Source organism: Panulirus ornatus, chromosome 9 (genome assembly GCF_036320965.1).
Source record: "Panulirus ornatus isolate Po-2019 chromosome 9, ASM3632096v1, whole genome shotgun sequence".
Taxonomy (NCBI): Eukaryota; Metazoa; Arthropoda; class Malacostraca; order Decapoda; family Palinuridae; genus Panulirus; species Panulirus ornatus.
The window spans coordinates 21544218-21565665 of record NC_092232.1 but is presented as its reverse complement, the minus strand read 5'-3'; the positions used below and the strand labels follow the sequence as shown (position 1 = coordinate 21565665).

At 38.9% G+C, this 21448-nt stretch overlaps 1 protein-coding gene across 4 annotated transcripts in view; it reads left to right on the top strand.

Annotated features, from left to right (window-relative positions):
* The window catches only part of Vps2 (vacuolar protein sorting 2), a 30674-nt gene extending 13439 nt beyond the window's left edge, over positions 1-17235 (top strand). For 2 of the 4 annotated variants that reach the window (XM_071664800.1, XM_071664798.1), the window contains exons 2-6: positions 1366-1549; positions 5953-6128; positions 8068-8202; positions 13753-14185; positions 14579-17235. In XM_071664800.1, coding sequence (XP_071520901.1) covers positions 1376-1549; positions 5953-6128; positions 8068-8202; positions 13753-13933 — 666 coding nt within the window. In that variant the 5' untranslated portion in view covers positions 1366-1375 and the 3' untranslated portion in view covers positions 13934-14185; positions 14579-17235. Of the gene's footprint in view, positions 1-1365; positions 1550-5952; positions 6129-8067; positions 8203-13752 lie in introns of all 4 variants that reach the window. The other 2 variants (XM_071664799.1, XM_071664801.1) reach the window with 2 other exon arrangements.
* Positions 17236-21448: the final 4213 nt, after the last annotated feature.

The window sequence follows — 21448 nt, the reverse complement described above, 5'->3', positions numbered from 1 at the left end:
GCCTTATGTAAGAATGAACAGCTTGCTGATTATTTCCCTCTTTATGTACTTGAAAGCTTTTGTAAGATTTGCCAGGAGGCAATTTGTCATCCTAATACTTCTCCTACAATGGAACTCTGGCGACGAAGTCAACTCTTGCTCACACATAGAATCCAGAAACTTATTTCCTGTTGGATGTCAATCAAATATTGTGTATGTGATTGCTGTTTGTGTGTCATAGGGAGAGAGTTTTACACTTGAGTTGCCACAGGTGTAATTATATAAAGGACTTCTTTACATCTTTTTAACAAGTTTCTTGCTGAATTTTGTGTTATGTCCTCTGGTTGCTCTGTCCTTACATCTCTTGAAGAACTGTTCGCTGTACGTCATCAATATTTTTTTTTTTAATTTCTGGTAGTGACCAGGTCACCCTGTACACTTCTTTCTTCCAAGGTTGGCAGATTTAAAGCCTATAACCTATCCATTTATAACTTAATTCTCTTAATTCTGTCTGTGTGTCTTTAGCTTTTAATATAGCTGTATATGAAATCTCTTTGACCTAAGGTCTTGAAATTTTCATGCATTAGCAGAATTATTTTTAAAGTTGCATTACAGAAGGTTTACTGAATAGTGGATTGGGCTCTAAAGATTATTTTTTCATTTTTTTTCATCAGTGATAAGAGTGATTGGCTATAGAGGTAGGCATTACATTGAATAAGAACGTGATCAGTGTGTGATTTTGCAAGTAACCTGTATGCTTTGATCCATCTTTGATGAGTTATCTATTTGTACTGTATGGGGAGAGAGTGCTATACTTGTGGGGCCCCATTTCCAGAACTTACTGTGTCATCAAGTAATCAAAATTTTGAACCTTTATAGACTTGACATTCATCATCCCCGTGGTTCACCCTAGAACTAAACTACTGCTTATTAATATCTCTTCAAAATTTTTCTGCTGTTTATTGTCATGGTCATTGGTTACTTTGGTACAGCTTTCTCTCGAAGAACTGTTTAATACAATTGTCACCAAGCTGATATAGAAACTTTATGGCACAAGATCTACCCTCTGAGGAAAGGATATATTATGTCATAAGAGTAGATACTGTGGGTATCATTAATATATTTTTTTCATACATTGGTAACTTTTGTACTTTTTATGCTCTTGTGGAAAATAGAGTGAACTCTATCAGTCACAAATGTCTTTGTGTGTCATAATGAATAAATGTTCTCTTATTCCATTTTGCAACACATGAAATTTTATAAGGGGTATCCATCAAATTTGAAAGTTTCGGATTGTGTGTAGTGCCTGTGGATAAGAATATTTTTTCTTGTTTTCATGATATATTTATCATCACAGTTTAAAAAAATTACAAATATTTCCCACAGCTCTTCAAACATGCCACTAGAATGGCTTTTTGGTCGGAAAATGACACCAGAGGAGATGCTGAGAAAGAATCAGCGTGCACTAAACAAAGCGATGCGAGATTTAGATCGAGAGAGAGGAAAGATGGAGCAGCAGGAGAAGAAAATTATTGCAGACATTAAGAAAATGGCAAAAATGGGACAAATGGTAAGTGAGCACATGTACTAAGGTGAGTAGCTATGTGTTTGATTGCTGATTAAGACAAAGTAATCATTTTTTTATTTCAGAATAACATTTTATATTTTTATTATACTTTGTCGTTGTCTCCCGTGTCAGCGAGGTAGCGCAAGGAAACAGATGAAAGAATGGCCCAACCCACCCACATATACATGTACATACATACACGTCCATACATGCACATATACATACCTATACATTTCAATGTATACATATATATACATACACAAACATATACATATATACACATGTACATGATTCATACTTGCTGCCTTTATTCATTCCTGTCGCCACCCCGCCACACATGAAATGACAACCCCCTCCCCCCACATGCACGTGAGGTAGTGCTAAGAAAAGACAACAAAGGCTCCATTCATTCACACTCAGTCTCTAGCTGACATGTATAATGCACCGAAACCACAGCTCCCTTTCCACATCCAGGCCCCACAAAACCTTCCATGGTTTACCCCAGACGCTTCACATGCCCTGGTTCAATCCATTGACAGCATGTCGACCCCGGTATACCACATTGTTCCAATTCACTCTATTCCTTGCACGCCTTTCACCCTCCTGCATGTTCAGGCCCCGATCGCTCAAAATCTTTGTCACGCCATCTTTCCACCTCCAATTTGGTCTCCCACTTCTCTTTGTTCTCTCCACCTCTGACATATATATCCTCTTTGTCAATTTTTCATCACTCATTCTCTCCATGTGACCAAACCATTTCAAAACACCCTCTTCTGCTCTCTCAACCACTCTTTTTATTACCGCACATCTCTCTCTTACCCTTTCATTACTTCCTTGATCAAACCATCTCACACCACATATTGTCCTCAGACATCTCATTTCCAACACATCCACCCTACTCCACACAGCTCTATCTATAGCCCATGCCTCGCAGCCATATAACATTGTTGGCACCACTGTTCCTTCAAACATACCCATTTTTGCTTTCCAATATAATGTTCTCACCTTCCACACATTTTTCAGTAATCCCAGAACTTTCTCCTCCTCCCCCACCCTGTGACTCACTTCCACTTCCATGGTTCCATCTGCTGCCAAATCCACTCCGAGATATCTAAAACACTTCACTTCCTCCAGTTTTTCTCCATTCAAACTTACCTCCCAGCTGACTTGTCCCTCAACCCTACTGTACCTAATAACCTTGCTCTTATTCACATTTACTCTCAACATTCTTCTTTCACACTTTACCAAACTCAGTCACCAGCTTCTGCAGTTTCTCACCCAAATCAGCCACCAGCACTGTATCATCAGCAGACAATAACTGACTCACTTCCCAAGCTCTCTCATCAACAACAGACTGCATACTTGCCCCTGTTTCCAAAACTCTTGTATTCACCTCCCTAACAACCCCATCCATAAACAAAGTAAACAACCATGGAGACATCACACACCCCTTCTGCAAATCGACATTCACTGAGAACCAGTCACTTTCCTCTCTTCCCACACGCACACATGCCTTATATCTTCGATAAAAACTTTTCACTGCGTCTAACAACTTTCCTCCCACACCATATATTCTTATTACCTTCCGCAGAGCATCTCTATCAACTCTATCATATGCCTTCTCCAGATCCATAAATGCTACATACAAATCTATTTGCTTTTCTAAGTATTTTTCACATACATTTCTCAAAGCTAACACCTGATCCACACATCCTCTACCACTTCTGAAACCACACTGCTCTCCCCCAATCTGATGCTCTGTACATGCCTTCACCCTGTCAATCAATACCCTCCCATACAATTTCCCAGGAATACTAAACAAACTTATACCTCTGTAATTTGAGCACTCACCTTTATCCCCTTTGCCTTAGTACAATGGCACTATGCAAGCATTCTGCCAATCCTCAGGCACCTCACCATGAGTCATACATATATTAAATAACCTTACCAACCAGTCAACAATAGTCACCCCCCTTTTTTTTTTTAATAAATTCCACTGCAATACCATCCAAACCAGCTGCCTTGCCGGCTTTCATCTTCCACAAAGCTTTTACTACCTCTTCTCTGTTTACCAAATCATTCTCCCTCACCCTCTCACTTTGCACACCACCTCAACTGGCCACTCTATCATCAAACACATTCAACAAACATTCAAAATACTCACTCCATCTCCTTCTCACATCACTACTTGTCATCACCTCCCCATTTGCCCCCTTTACTGATGTTCCCATTTGTTCCCTTGTCTTACGCACTTTATTTACCTCCTTCCGAAACATCTTTTTATCCTCCCTAAAATTTAATTATACTCTCTCACCCCAACTCTCATTTGCCCTCTTTTTCACCTCTTGCACTTTTCTCTTGACCTCCTGCCTCTTTCTTTTATACATCTCCCAGTCATTTGCAATACTTCCCTGCAAAAATCATCCAAAAGCCTCTCTCTCTTCTCTTTCACTGATAATCTTACTTCTTTATCCCACCACTCACTACCCTTTCTAATCTGCCCACCTCCCACGCTTCTCATGCCACAAGCATCTTTTTCGCAAGCCATCACTGCTTCCCTAAATACATCCCATTCCTCCCCCACTCCCCTTACGACCTTTGTTCTCACCTTTTTCCATTCTGTACTCAGTCTCTCCTGGTACTTCCTCACAGGAGTCTCTTTCCCAAGCTCACTTACTCTCACCACTCTCTTCACCCCAACATTCTTTCTTCTTTTCTGAAAACCTCTACAAATCTTCACCTTCGCCACCAGAAGATAATGATCAGACATCCTTCCAGTTGCACCTCTCACCACATTAACGTCCAAAAGTCTCTCTTTCGTGCGCCTATCAATTTATACATAATCCAATAACCCTTTTTGGTCATCTCTCCTACTTACATATGTATACTTATGTATATCTCTCTTTTTAAACCAGGTATTCCCAATCACCAGTCCTTTTTCAGCACATAAATCTACAAGCTCTTCACCATTTCCATTTGCAACATGGAACACCCCATGTGCACCAATTATTCCCTCAACTTCCCATAACTCACCTTTGCATTCAAATCACCCATCACTATAACCCGGTCTCGTGCATCAAAACTACTAACACACTCACTCAGCTGCTCCCAAAACACTTGCCTCTCATGATCTTTCTTTTCATGCCCAGGTGCATATGTACCAATAATCACCCATCTCTCTCCATCCACTTTCAGTTTACCCATATCAATCTAGAGCTTACTTTCTTACACTCTATCACATACTCCCACCACTCCTGTTTCAGGAGTAGTGCTACTCCTTTACTTGCTCTTGTCCTCTCACTAACCCCTGACTTTACTCCCAAGATATTCCCAAACCACTCTTCCCCTTTACCCTTGAGCCATTTCCTGCGTTGGCGAGGAAGCGTTCCCCTTTACCCTTGAGCGAGGAAGCGTTAAGAACAGAGGACTGAGCCTTAGAGGGAATATCCTTACTTGGCCTCTTCTCTGATCCTTCTTTTGGAAAATTGAAAAACAAGAGAGGAGGATTTCCAGCCCCCCTGTTTCTTATCCTTTTAGTCGCCTTCTACGACATGCAGGGAATGTGTGGGAAATATTCTTTTTCCCTAATCCTACTGTTCCCTGTGGGGCGGTGTGGTGTTGGGAATGGATTACGGCAAGCAAGTATGAATATGTACATGTGTATATATTTATGTCTTTGTATGTGTATATATATGTTGATATGTATATGAATGTGTATGTGCATGGATGTATATATATATGTGTATATGAGTGGATGGGTCTTTTTTCATCTGTTTCCTAGCACTACCTTGCTGACATGGGAAACAGCATGGGGCTTAATAAAGGGGTTTAGAGTTGCTGTAACTGATGTTTATAGTACAACACATTGATGCCTTCTTAAACAATTGTTGCAGTGTTATTTGATTCCTCAACTTAGCAACTGTACTTTTAGCAATTCAAAACAGAGCAAACAATGGACTTTGGTGACACATGATTGCCTGGGCAGTGGGAGGTCAGTAAAGCAGTGACTTCTACAGACATGAGGGCCATCTCTCTTAAAAAGTATTTCCTTTGCATTTGCCAGGTTATGGGAGTTACAGCAGCTTGGAATGCTAGATTATAGTCATGAGATTGTTTTAGTGTTTTGTTTCATTAGCCACTCAAAAATAAAAGTTTTTCTGATGAATTTCATAGAACCTTTCAGATTTGCATGTCCTCAATCTGAATAACTTTGCAAAATTCTAAACTTTTATATCAAAAATATTAATGTGAAAAAATTTTCTTACATTTCTTTTAGGGGTGAAAGATAAAATGGAGATTTTTTTCAAAATCCAAAGCATTTCACACCATATGATATTTGATACATATAATGCTTTGGCTTTACTGTATGCGGTTATTATTCATTAATTGTGGTGTATTATGTCTAGGATGCAGTGAAAGTGATGGCAAAGGATCTGGTAAGGACACGGCGTTACACCAAGAAGTTCATCATGATGCGAGCTCAGATCCAAGCTGTGTCCCTTAAGATTACAACACTGAAGAGCCAAAATGCTATGGCTCAAGCTATGAAGGGAGTTACTAAGGCCATGATGAATATGAACAAGTTAGTTTTTACTCCTTGTTTTAGTAACTGTGGTTATATCTCATTTTATTGCAGTAACTGTAGGTATATCTCTATTCCTCCCTTTTTTTTAAATGTATAACCTGATGACCCCTTTTATGGGGATTCAGTAGCTCTAAGGTTGGGCTGCAATCAGTAGGTGTATTGAGGGGGTTATTCATGGGGGTGGGGGGCCAAGCCCTAGGGCTCAGTAGTTTTCGGGGCCCAGTAAATGCAAAGATCTGACTTTCCTTAAGCTAATGATTAACCTTTTGGAGGCATCTTGTTGCTCAACAGAAAACTTAGAGAGTATGCATGCATATTGAAGATACACAATCCCCATACTGCATTGTCTGCATTAGATATCCCAGGACCTGTGGCTATTGTTTCATCATTTACCTCATTTAGTATTACATATCTTTGTAAATTATACTATTATAGTCATTTATTATATTGTTGTATGTAAATGACAATATAAAATGAAAAAGTGTGAAATGAGTTATTGTAAAGCATCATGTTAAGAATTTAAAAATTTGTTATTCTGAAATATGGATTTGGTACTCCTTTCAATTCATCCTTTGTGGCTTTCATTTTGTTGGGTCTTGAACTTTTTTACATTTTTGAATATGTACTTATAAGTTCATTATCTATAAATACACTGGATAACATGGAATGTTATTACTTTCTCATTTTTGACTAAAGCTTCTAGAAACATGCAAGGCATGGGCTATAGATAGAGTTGTGCAGAGGAGGGTGGATGTGTTGGATATTAAATGTTTGAGGACAATATGTGGTGTGATGTGGTTTGATCGAGTAAGTAATGAAAGGGTAAGAGAGATGTGTGGGAATAAAAAGAGTGTGGTTGAGAGAGCAGAAGAAGGTTTATTGAGATGGTCTGGGCACATGGAGAGAATGAGTGAGGAAAGATTGGCAGAGAGGATATATGTGTCAGAGGTGGAGGGAACGAGGAGAAGTGGGAGACCAAATTGGAGGTGGAAGGATGGAGTGAAAAAGATTTTGAGTGATCGGGGCCTGAACATGCAGGAGGGTGAAAGGCATGCAAGGAATAGAGTGACTTGGAACAATGTGGTATACCGGGGTCAATGTGCTGTCAATGGATTGAACCAGGGCATGTGAAGCATCTGGAGTAAACCATGGAAAGTTTTGTGGGGCCTGGATGTGGAAAGGGAGCTGTGGTTTTGGTGCATTACACATGACACATAGGGATTGAGTGTGTGAGCAAAAGTGGCCTTTGTTGTCTTTTCCTAGTGCTACCTCGCATGTACACGGGAGGAGAGGGGGGGTGCCATTTCATGTGTGGTGGGGTGGTGGCGGGAATGGATGAAGGCAGCATGTATGAATATATACATGTGTATATATGTTTATGTCTGTGAGTGTATATGAATGTATACATCGAAATGTATAAGTATGTATATGTATGTGTGCGGGCGTTATGTATATACATGTGTATTTGGGTGGGTTGGACCATTCTTTCGTCTGTTTCCTTGCATTACCTCACTAACGCGGGAGACAGCAACAAAGTATAATAATAAAAAAAAAGATAATATTTTTTCTTTGTATGGGGTTACTCTCTCATACTTAACTCACTCCCTCTTGTTATTAGCATTTTTTTTTCATACTTCGGTTGTCACAATTATCCTTTTGTCACTTAACCAGTCACTGCCATTTTACTTAGAATTTTGCCATATAATTTCCTCATTTCCTATTCTGTCCAGTATGTTGTTTCTACAGTTGCAGTAAAGATATTGGGAAAGAAACAAGGGGAAATTGATACAATGATTAATTAGTATATACCAAAGGATATTGGTGGATTTAAAAGTGTTTATTATATATTCACTTGGGATTCAGAGATTATGCAATTACAAAACCATTTTTTACTATTGTGTTTGTATGAGTAATTCTTAATGATTTTGTTTTCTAGGCAGTTGAAGCTCCCCCAGATACAGCAGATCATGCAGGAGTTCGAAAAGCAGTCTGAAATAATGGATATGAAAGAAGAGATGATGAATGATGTTATCGATGATGCCATGGGTGATGAAGATGATGAGGAAGAAAGGTAATGGTTTTAAGCTGTTTTAATTATTTTGACAATGTTGAAAATAACTCTTTCATGAGTTAGCAAGTACCATGAAAAAATAGAGTTAATTGGGATGATTGATACAGCATGTGTATAAAAATCATTCTCTGGTTATATAGTGTTTACTGATTATCACTTATTCTGTTCCCATCTTCATGGATGGATCAAGTACAAATTGCTCTGCACCTTTTCCCAGAATTTTTTGTACAAAGTGGGGTCTGTTTGCCCAACTCCACTAACATGGGATAAGGATGCCTGATTTCCTGAGTTGAATTAGCTAATTGGATGCCCTGTTTGAAATATTTTGACTGTCATTATTATCATTATGATTAATGTTATGATCATTTTTGTTACTTTTTTTTTTTTACATGTTCACCATCTCCTGCACTAGTGAGATAGTGCCAGGAACAGAAGAAATGGCCTCATTCACTCACATCCACTCTCTGTTTGCCATATATAATGCTCCAAAACCACAGTCCCCTATCTATAATCAGACACCACAGACCTTTCTCTGGTTTCACCCCAACCTCTTCAAGTGCCCTGGGTCAGGCTGTTGACAGCATGTCATCCCCTGTAAACCACATTGCTCTAAGTCATTCTGTCCCTTGCACTTCTTGTACCCTCCTGAGTATTCAAGCCCTGAGCCTTCAAAGCATCTTTCACTCCATCCTTCTACCTCCTTGATTTCCCCCTTTTCCTTCCACTTCTGATATGTGCACCCTTTTAGTCATCCTTTCCTCACCCATCCCCTCCATATGTCCATATCATTTCAGCACACCCTCCCTAACTCTTTCATATATACTCCTCTTACTGTCATGTCTCTTTCTTACCATATCATTCCTTATCCTGTCAACCCTTCTCACATCACATATTGTCTTCAAGCACTTATTTCCAATGCATTCACCCTGTATCCTTTACATTTATCTTAAGGCCCATGTCTCATTTCACATCTTTACATCACCATTGGAACTACTATACCATCAAATATGCCCATCTTTGCTCTTCAAGACAGGGACTGATTTTTCCAAACATTCCTTGCTGTGTTCTAGCCTTGCCGTGTAACCTATCCTTTGGATCACTTAAGCTCCCATGGTTCTTTTTGCTGCCATATCAACTCCTAGGCATTTAAATACTCCGCTTCCTTCAAGTACTCTTCATTCAAATTCACGGTGCAAATGACCTATATCCTCTCAGTGTTAAATCTATTAACTTCACTTTTTTCACAGTTCCTCTCAACTTTCTCCTTTCACACACTCAACTAAACCTCACACACCAGCTTCTGCAGTTTCTCACTCAAAAATGCCTCCTGTGCCTTAGTATCAGCAAGCAACAACTGATTTACATCCCAGTTCCCCCCTCACTCTATCCAAGACCTTTGCATTCACCTCCCTCACCACCTCGTCTTGAAACAGGTTAAACAGCCACAGACTCACCTTCACCTGGAACCATTCACCCTTTCCTCTGCCTATTCACATGCATGCCTTACTTTTAATTAAAATTCCCAACTGCTTCTACTAGCTTTCCCCCACACCAAATATTCATAGTGCCTTCCACAGAGCATACCTGTCAACCCTCTCACATGTTTTCTCCAGTTCCATAAATGCCATATACAAATCATTCTGTTTCTCTGAGTATTTCTCACACACATTCTTCAGTGCTAACACCTGATCCACACATCCTCTGGCATTCCTGAAACCACTGTTTTTCCTCTCAATCTGGTACTCTATGCATGCTTCCACCCTGTCAATTGCCACTCTTCCAAAGTATTCACTCACATCTCTTCTTTGCCTCATCTCTGTAACCCCAGGACTCCTTTTATGGGACTCTTGCACCTTCAGTCTTGCATTACATTCATTAGCAGGGAAGTGATGAAACTCCTTTGGAGTGAAAAGTTCTTTGACAAGACCACACTTCTTTTCATTCATTTACAGCTATACAACCTTGCTGCAGATGAATTTTCACTTGTAGTGTAATCCCTTGCAATCATAGTCTAGTATCGCCATGTGAAAATTATACCTATATGGTTTTAGGAGTGTTATAGGATGCATGGATCAGGTGTTTATACAACCTTGCTGCAGGTGAATTTTCACTTGTAGTGCAATCCCTTGCATCATAGTCTAGTATCGCCATGTGAAAGTTATACCTATCTGGTTTCAGGAGTGTTATAGGATGCATGGATCAAGTGTTTATTTTTAAAAATTTGTGTGAGAAATACTCACAGAAACAGAAGGATTTGTATGTGGCACTTGTGGATGTACACAAAGCATATGATTAGGTTGATAGAGATGCTTTGTGGAAGGTCTTACAAATATATGGTGTGGGAGGAAAACTACCCTATAAAGTGAAAAGTTTTATCAAAAGTGTATGGCTTGTGTATAGGTGGGAAGAGAGGAGTGTAAGTGGTTCCAGGTGAAGTTGGTCATTGGCAGGGGTGTGATGTCACCATGGCTGTTTAATTTGTTTACGGTTAGGATGGTGAGGGAGGTAAATGCAAAGGTAATGGAGAGAGGGGTAAGCATGCAGTCTGTAGCAGGTGATGGGGCCTGGAAAGTGAATTAGTTGTAGTTTGCTGATGGCAGAGCAGTGGTTGCAGATTGAAGAGGGAAAATACAGAAGTTGATGTGTCAGTTTAGGAATGTATGAAGCTGGAGGAAGTTGAGAGTAAATGTGAATAAAAGCAAAGATTTTAGGTTTAGCAAGGCAGAGTGATAGGTTAGTTGGTGTGAGTTTGAATGGAGAAAATGATAGGGAAGTGCACTGCTTTAGAAGGTCAAGAATCCAGGCAGTGGAGATGAGATATTTGAGAGGAGCATGTAGTATGACTAGGTAGAACGAAGGAAGTAATGAGGGGGTATATGAGAGATTTAGTATAGCAGGGAATGCAAAAAGAAAAGGGAATAAATTGTTGATAGGTAGAGTGGGTGAAACGTCATACCTTGAGGCAGTTTGGGCATGTAGAAAGAATGCAGGATGGGTTTGTAAAAGGAGAGTGTATGATAGCATGATAAAAGGGGTTGTTGTGAGAAGAAGACCACTTTTGATGTAAGGAAATAGAGTTGAAGAGTACTGGAGGGAAAGAAATGGGGAAAGAATGCATGAAATGGTAGATGCAAGGGAGGCATGTGAGGACAGGGATAAGTGGAGAATCTTGCTGTGGCCAACCCCTTGATGGGAGTTCCCTGGGAAATGGGTGTCAGAGGTATAGATATATAGGTAGAATTGTTCTGGGGACCTGAGAGTGGATGTGGTAGTGAATGGAACCATGGAAGCAGAAGTGAGTTTGGGGACATTGGTTCTGAGATCATTGAAGAATGTGTAGAAAGAGAGATCATTACTTAGTAATGCAAAAATGGGTATGCTTGAAGGTACAGTAGTCCTAGCAATGTTGTATAGATGCAAGGCTATAGATGAAGATGTGCAGAGGAGGGTGGATGTGTAGGAAATGAAGTGTCTGAAGACAGTAAGTGGTGTAAGGTAGTTTGTGTGAATAATCAAGGGGTAAGAGAGAGATGTGGTTATATGAAGAGGATGGCATAGAGAGCTGAAGGGGGTGTGCTGAAATTATTTGAACATATAGAGAGAATGAGAGATGAGAGGTTGATATAGACACTATATATGTCAGAAATGGAGGGGACAAGGAGAATTGGTGACCAAACTGTGTTTGGAAGGATGGAGTGTAAAATATTTTGAGTGTTGGGGGCAAAAACATACATGAGGATGAAAAGCGTCCATGGGAAAGTGAATTGGAGTGATGTGTTATGTGGGGGTTGACATATTGTCAGTGGACTGAATCAGGGCATATGAAGCAGCTGGGGGAAACCAAGGAATAGCCTGTGGGGCTCTCAGGTGTAATGCACCAAAACTACAGCCCCCATCCACAAGCAGGTCCCACAGACCTTTCTGTGGTTTCCCTTAACCACTTCACTAGTTTAGTTTATTGACTGCATATCACCCTCTGTATACATCACTCCAATTCACAATATCCCATGCTTGCATTACACCTTCCTGCATGTTCAAGCCCTGATCACTCAAAACATCTTTCATTCCACTCTTCCATCAACAAGTTCTTGTCTCCACTTCTAACACATACAGTATACCATGTTTGCTGACTCTTAAAAGGCATTCTTTCCTTATGTCCAAACCATTTCAGCTTACCCTTTTTAGATCCCAAACATGCTATTTCTTACCCAATAATTTCTTACTTGATCAAGTCTCCTCATACCACAAAAAGACCTTAAGCTTTTTATTTCCAACATATTCACCCTCTCCTGTACATTACCATCTGGATCCCACACATCATGACCATACAACACTTTCAGGACTACTGTACCTCTAAACATACCCATCTTTGCCTGCTCAGACTAAGACTTGTCTTTACACATACTTGAACGCTTCCAATACCTTTGCTCCTCAAGCATCCTATGGATCACTTCATCTCCCATGGATCCATTCACTGTCAGGTCCAGATAATTAAACACCCAGAAAACTAAAACACTGATAACTAAACTCCCAGATAACTAAAACACTTCACTTCCTCTAAGTTTTCTCCAAACTCACACCCCAACTGATCAGTCTTTCTTCTTCTTTAAACCTACTTACCTTGCTTTTATTCACATTTACTTGCAACTTTTTCCTCACACAAACTCTCCCAAACTGAGAATCCAGTTACTTCAATATCTCTTGAATGTACATGAATCTCCATACAAAAGCTGACACACCTCTCAGGTCCTTACATACTGCAGACCTGCTCCTCTCTTCAAAACCCTTGCATTCACCTCCCTCACCACCCCATCCATGAACAAATTAAACAGCCGTGGTGACATCATACATCCCTGCCGCAGACCCACCTTCTGGAACCATTCTCCTTCCTTTCTTTCTACAAGCACACATGCCTTATTCTCTATAAAAAGCCCTTCTATTTCTTGCATCTCATCTTTCATGCCATATATTCATAACATTTTAAACAGACCATCTCTTTCCTCCCTGTCATATGCTTTCTCTAGATCTATAAACGCATTAAACAGATCTATAAATGCATTAAACAGATCCTTTTGTTTCTTAAAGTATTTCTTGCACACATTCTTGAAAGTAAACACCTGGTCCACTCCTCCTTTACTACTCCAGAAGCCATTGCCTCCTCATTCACCATTTTCCCATACTACCTACTAGGTAGTACTCTATTTTTTTCTTACTTGTTCAGTGTTTCCTGTATTAGTGAGGTAGCACCAGGAACATCTGAAGAAAAGGCCAGTTACTCACATCCCTTCTCTAAGTGTCATATGTAAAGTGCTGAAACCAAAGTCCCCACCTTGAACCAGGCCCCTCAAACCTGCCATGGTTTATCCCGGATGCTTCATGTCTTGGTTTACTCCATTGACAGCATGTTACCCCCTGTATACACATCATTCCAAATCATTCTGTGACTTTCATGCTCCTGCAGGTTGCATGTTTAGTTTTTTCATAGATAGAAAATATCTTGCCCCTTTGAACTAAAGGATTTTATTGATTGGTTTCTTTAAATTTTGACAGTGATGCCATTGTGTCTCAAGTCTTAGATGAGCTTGGCCTCCAAATGACAGAAGGCTTGAGTGAACTTCCTTCAACTGGTGGAACCCTAGGAGCAACCACTGCTTCAAAGACACCTGTGGCAGTAGCAGATGCTGCTGATGATGATATCCAGGCCAGATTAGACAATCTAAGGAGAGAGTGAAAGTGAAATATTTTTAAGAAAAGTGATGAGTAACCTTAGATTTGCTTTCCTGCGCTGATTACAAGATAGTTATTAATTGTACCACTTAAATAAGACAGTGTAATATCTTAAAACTCTCAACATGATTACCTAAAGTTCAAGTCGGCGAATATTTATTTTACTGAACTTGATATTCATTGTATTCAATGTGTGTGTATATATATATATATATATATATATCCCTGGGGATAGGGGATTAAGAATACTTCCCACGTATTCCCTGCGTGTCGTAGAAGGCGACTAAAAGGGGAGGGAGCGGGGGGCTGGAAATCCTCCCCTCTCGTTTCTTTTTTTTTTTTTAAATTTTCCAAAAGAAGGAACAGAGCGGGCCAGGTGAGGATATTCCAAAAAAGGCCCAGTCCTCTGTTCTTAACGCTACCTCGCTGACGCGGGAAATGGCGAATAGTTTAAAAGAAAAAAAAAAAAGATAATATATATATATATATATATATATTTTTTTTTTTATACTATTCACCATTTCCCGCGATAGCGAGGTAGCGTTAAGAACAGAGGACTGGGCCTTTGAGGGAATATCCTCACCTGGCCCCCTTCTCTGTTCCTTCTTTTGGAAAATTAAAAAAAAAAATGAGAGGGGAGGATTTCCAGCCCCCCGCTCCCTTCCCTTTTAGTCGCCTTCTACGACATGCAGGGAATACGTGGGAAGTATTCTTTCTCCCCTATCCCCAGGGATAATATATATATATATATATATATATATATATATATATATATATATATATATATATATATATATATATATATATGATTGCAAATTAGTAAAAAAAAAAAAAAATAATCTTACGGTTTATGCTGCCATTTGAAATAAAATTTTACTTCATTAATTTTACCTTGTTCCAGATAATTCAAGAAAAAATAATATATATTCTGTAAGGAAAAGTTAGCCAGCTGTATTGAGGAGTAGCGTAGAAAGAGCAGAAAGTTAAGGGGGAGGAGAGAGACAGCATAGATGAGGGAAAGTCATGAGAAAAGAGAAGGAATGAAAATAGTAACAAGATTGTGAATAATGAGAGAAACCATGTAATAAGTTTTAGTAATTATCAGAAGATGTTAGAGTATATATTTATGAAGCAAACAATCCCAAGACCTCTTTTATGGGGCAGGGAAATGATAGACTTTTGGAGTGGGAAGTTCCTTGATAAAGTATACTATTTGTCCACTGATACATGTGGGATGGAGTCTGCTAAATTCTTCAAGAATATTTTTCTTTTTCTTTCATGCTTGTTTGCCTGTTTCCCACATTAGCAAGATAATGTCAGGAACAGACAAAGAAAAGGCCTCATTTACTTGCATCCATTATCTATCTGTTAGCAGAGATAGAAAACATTAAGAGGTATTAAAGAGACAAGTATATATTACTCAGCAGAGATAATTCAAATTATTGAGATACTGGAAAAGCAGAAAAGACTGACATATATTGAAAGAGAGCAGAGTAAACCATACATAACAAAAAATAGAAATTATTGAGAGGAGTCAGATTAAAGACTATAAGCAAAGGTCTTATTAAAAGTGTTGAGAGAAAAGTTAGAGTTGAGGTAGAAAATAATGTAGGCTTATCCTTATGGTAAATCAATGTGTGCAGAGTTGAAAGTCTGTTTGCTCCTGAAGATTCATCTTAACATGCAGACAAGCTGCCCAATTTTAGGGTATAGTTATTAGATGGACTCGACTGCAATCAAATTTGATGTAAGTACACGAAGCAGGGAGAGCTACAGTGAATTGTGACCCATATAATGTTAACTTTGTGTAGTATTTGGATGTGCTTCTGGGTCTGTTGTCTCTCCAAAGTATATGGCAAGCTTTAATGAAAGCACAGACCAATGGGTTTGGAACAGTACTGTTGTTTCTGCTTGTTTATGTTAAGCCTGATCATTCACTTGCATATAATATTGTAACCAAAGTAAAGATATTTGATGTGTATGTAAATATTGGCAACATTTGGAAAATAATGTATACTAGGCAGTTGTATATAAATTGATTGTGTAATTTAGATATTATGTGGTATCAGATACAGTAATTATATTAATTTGTATAAAAAGAGGATAATTATTCTTTTGTATAGCATTTACATTTTGCAAAATTAGGCAGTCACATCACAGAGGCTGCTCTGTGATATGTCAGTATAGTAATGAAAAACATAAATATGGATGAATGGGGTAAGCTTTTAGGTTGTACAATAATCTTGTGTATTTTGAAAATGAATTGCCTATTTTGAAGTTCCTAATGCTAAAAGTTGACAAAACATTTTCCATGGAAGGAACTAACATCTTGGGTTATGAAGTTATTTTATCTATGGCCTGCAGATGATGATGTAAGATCCTGGCCAGTACCCATGATTGTGCCTTGCATTGTCTACACAACTTACTATTTGGTATGAAAGGTTTCCTAGTGTCCCTTATTCAGGTCATCAAAAGGGACTGAAATATTCTTTTATATTTGTCCCTAAATAGAGTTGCTTAAGAGAAGGTCCACCACTGGTTAAAGATCACCAAGTTATATAAGTTGTTAATTATGATATTAGTTAAAAGATATCTAAGGAAAATGTTTTACGAGTCACTCAGTTGTAATAAATAAAATGGAATTTAAATTGATGGATATGGTATCTCCACGCATGCAATACCACACAATTCTAGAAATGCTGTATTGATAGGATTGTACTTCACTACCAGCTATCCTAGCTACTGTTTATATCACTTGGTTGATGTAGCTGATGTTTTACCCAGTAACTATCACTTGGTTGATGTAGCTGATGTTTTACCCAGTAACTATAAGTTTTCTAAATTTTCAGACCTGTTTTTTGTCTCAACACTTCAACGATAACAGTAACCCATTGCCCTTCCCGTTTGAAATATCTTTGATAATGTGGATGTCAAAGAAACAGATTTCAGTAGTAATACAATCTGTTTTCTCAATTTAGTAAGAACATTGTTCATGGAAATAGTTTTGACTTTTCATGACTTGTTTTATTTTTGCTAATGGAAGACATTCATTGGGGGGTTTCAGTAGAGGGCAGTATATAAACTTGAATGAGAGGCTCTCTTACACTTTTCCGTAACATATTGCATCTAGATATGCATAACGTACTTAGAATATTCATAATTTTGTAATGCTTCAGAAAGTGTGTATTGCATTAGTGCTGGTTTATGATGGAATTTAAATTTTTAGTTGGTTATAGGTTGTTTTATTTTGGATATATATACAAATCATCTATTGCATGTGTATGAATAAAAGAAACTTAAGCTTGACATTCATTATTTTTTCTCCTGTAGCACTTGTGAAGTTTATATTACCTGTACTGTGATAATATAATTTTTGACAAAACTGAGGTACTTTGTCACTACCTAAGCTGGAAGCAGCTATTCATGAAATATGGGCAAAGATGGACCCAAAATGGCTTTAGAACCTTGACGATTCAGTTCCTGGTCATTTCAAGATTTGTATAAAGAGGAAAGGGTAACCAATAAGATACTAGTTGCCTGTGAATACACACCCATTACATTGGTGGGCACTGTACATACGTCACAACCTATCTATCTATGCATTACTTGTACAATTATCTAATGATGTTCTCAGTAGCCCATTTTTCATATTCTTTTAAAATCACTCTATTCCAATTCAAAGGTGGTATCTGTGCTTATCCTAACATGAACATACCTGTGACATGCCTCATGGACATCAAATCCCCAAACTTTGATGTTATCTGGCTTAAGGTGTCTCTCAACTATCACCATTTGCATTTGTTTTATCTGCTGCTATCCTAATTCCACAAACTTACAGCTTTCCTTTGACTGTTTAAACTCGTCATGAGGCTGTGACATCCTCGGACCCACAAGCCTAGATCCTCTACCTAAGGGATCTCAACATTCACCATAGGGAATAGTTGAACTTTTCCCATACAGATGGTAAGGGGGATTGAGGCCCTCACATTCTCCATTCTCAATGATCTAGAGCAAATTATCACCCATCCAACCCATACCTGACTGCTGTGACCATTCTCCTAACATTCTAGATCTGTTTCTCACCTCAAATCCTTCATACCGAACTACACAATCTCACCCCAAATCAGTTCACCTGACCACATTCTCATAAATGTAACTCTTTAACAGCACCTTCCCCTCAAGCAGCCCTTCTAAATGTAAATACTGGCATTTCAACAAAGCTCACTGGAATAACATGAAAATTCCTTTCTGAATTTCCTTGCGTAAATTAGTCTCTTACGTGGTGATGCTTCTGCTTCCGCCAAATGCAGAGTAGAGGTTATTGTTGTGGAAATGGAAGCATTTATCCCCTCTTCCTCCAAGACGACCACTTTCTTCATTCCACAGTTCAACCATTTCTGTTCTGAGGCCATTCAAGCAAGGGATCAGGCATACCAGGCTTGGAAACATTTTCCTTCTTGAAACCCATTCAGCATCTATCACTGCCCCTAAACTTTGTAGGTATGTTATCTGGGGTGAAGAGTTCCTTTATTCAAAAGAAGTGTGATAACCTCTCCTCTTCATCCACTGATAGGTCTTTCTGGTCTTTCACAAAGTGCATCAATAAAAACTTCTGTTGCTTTACATTTCACTTTCCATGTGATGGTAAAATAGCTGTCTCTCCCATAGACAGAGAAACTTTCATTGGTTCTTGTTTCTCCTCTACCTTGGTTGACTAACATTCCTTTGCCCTCTAATGCTCCTCTTACCTGTCCAAAAAGTACTCCTTTCTCTGGGTACAAGGAAGGCTTAGAGACCTGATGACATTCATCCCAATGTACTGAAAGACTGTGCCTCCAAACTTGCACCTGTGCTTGCTCACCTGTTCTGTTTCTGTTTAAAAACTAGGACTTCTTCTTGGAAGCATGCATAGGTACATCCAGTCTCTTAACAAGTGTGACCATTCTAACCCTTCTAACTACTGTCCTGTTGCTTTGAGATATACTATCTCCAAAGTTTTTGAATCCCTACTCAACTCCCATATCCTCAGGAGATCCACTAGTGATATTCTTTCATATCTTACTAATGTCTGGTCATTATCACTGAAAATGTTTGGGGAATCCTATGTAATTGCTTTTAACAAGGTGTGGCATCAGGGTCTCATCTCTAAGCTCCCCTCCTTTGACTTCCTGCCCTCATTTTGCTTGTTCATATCCAAGTTTCTGGCCAATCTAACTCCATGGTTGGTGTTGAATCAGCCTCTTCTCATTTTCTATCAACAGTGCTGTCCTTCAAGGTTCTGTCCTGGCTCCTACACATTTCCTCCTTTTTATAAATTATTTCCTTTCTTCTACAAATAATCAAATGCACTCATATCCTTACAACTCGACACAATTCCCCCATATCTGATGAATCTGCTCCTCCTCTCACTTGATCTGCATCTGATCTTGACTTAACTTCCTCAAAAACTGACTTGGACAAGGTTATCTCAGTGGGGTAGACTAAATCTGGTTAAGTTTCATGCCTCAATCACCCAGTTTCCACCTATCTCTCTACTTAAAATTCCTTGCAATTTTCCTTTCTCCTTTAACTCCTCTTGACTCAATAAACAAATGACTTTACTCGGATTTACTGTATCATCCACACTATCTTGGAAACTCCATATTACAGAAATAGCCAAGTCTAAGAAACTTGGACTCTTGTTTAGATGTTGAAGTCTTTTCTTCTGAACAATTGTTCCATTTATACAAAGGTTTGATCTTACATCTCAGGCAATTGTAACTCTGTATTCTTGCACAGCTGAGTCAAAAGCTGTCCAACTTATAAACTCTACGAGGCTAACTTCAAAACTTGACCTTGCTGCCCTATGCCACGATGCTGATTCATTTTCCCCCTTCTAAAGGTAGTACTTTGGATTTTGCAACCATGAGCTGGCTACTTGTGTGCCCTCACCATTAGCTAGTCCACACAGCACTTGGCAAGCTGTTGTGTAACATGATTACTGTGTGGCCAATGGCAACTTACGAGTGGACCGTTTTGATGACTTTTTTTCCCTACACCTGAAAGCTTTGGAACTCGCTACCCTCTCATGTCTTTCAATATCACTATTACTTGGCACACTTTAAGACTTTCTTTTGTGCTTCCAAAATATGTAAATACTTTCATCTCTTCTATTTCCCTTTCATCAACCTTTCATTATCCTTGATGTGGACTTTGTCAATGACTGGAGCCTCCAGCGTAAAAAAGAAAAAATTTGATTTGAAATAAAATAAAAGGACTATACTATGGTGATCATTGTAGGCAGTATATTTTAAGGTTGATTGGTTATTTACACTTGAGAAATATGATACTGCCAAATATTACCACTTGACCCCAGTCATGGGAAGCTGACTACAGCCAAATATGTCAGACTTGCCTGCTTCACGGGAACATGTCCACAGCCAAATATGTCAGACTTGCCCATTTCACAGGAACTTGTCCACAGCCAAATATGTCACATGTGCCACTTCATGGGAATTTGCCTACAGCCAAATATGTCAGACTGGCCTTCTTGGGAACTTCATTCTTTTAATTTGGTCCTTCTCACTACTTTTTCCAGAGATAAGGAAAGAGAACTATAAATGCCATTGCACCTGAAGTCACAGAGTAGTCCGACAGTGATCTTGACACAAATTACATTTAACCAGTATCTATACTTTTTGGTGATTTTGAGAAGTCAGACAATGACATTCCAAAGTCAAAACTTCAAAAGAAATTAGGTGGTTTTCATGTAGGTTCACGTAAACAGCACTTGGATGCCTCGGAGTGAACAGTACTCAGATGCCTAAGAAAATGATTCATGTGAACAGTACTCTGATGCCTCAAAGGATGAGTCTCAAATATCATCTGCAAAATGCAGGAAGACATCAGTCTCAAAGCCAAAGCTTAAACAGAACCCAGAACCTAAAGAGAGTGGAAAAAGGACATTGAGTTTCAGCCTTTTCCTGAGTATCGGCACCCTAGGCCAACATATGTATGAGTCTCATGAGTACTGATGGATATCTTGAACATTCTTAGACCAATGTTCATCAGACAAATTTGTATGTGAAACATGATAATTACACCATCTTTCTCTGTTAACAGGAGTGACATTATGAACTTTACTGGCATATTCCTCTCTAAGGTGGGAAATGTGATGTCTTCCAAGATATTTAGGCAGATGCAGGGATGCATCCATTTTAACAACAATACACAAGACCACTGATGGGGTCCACAAGATACGGCCACTTTTCAATAAGGTTTGCAAAGTCTTCTTGAGCCTCCACATACTCCAATGCAAGCTATCAATGAAGTGTAAGTTGGGTACAAGGTGACACAAACATACAAGCTGCTAATTCATGTCAGTACAATAAGCAAAACCAGATAAGTGGGGATTCAAACTCATATGAAGGTGAGGTTCTGATGGTGTTATCCATGACATACTGATGTACTCTGACTATACACACTTGAACGTCACTGGCTGTGATTATCCACAGAAAAGGTGAGTGTTCAAATTACTGAG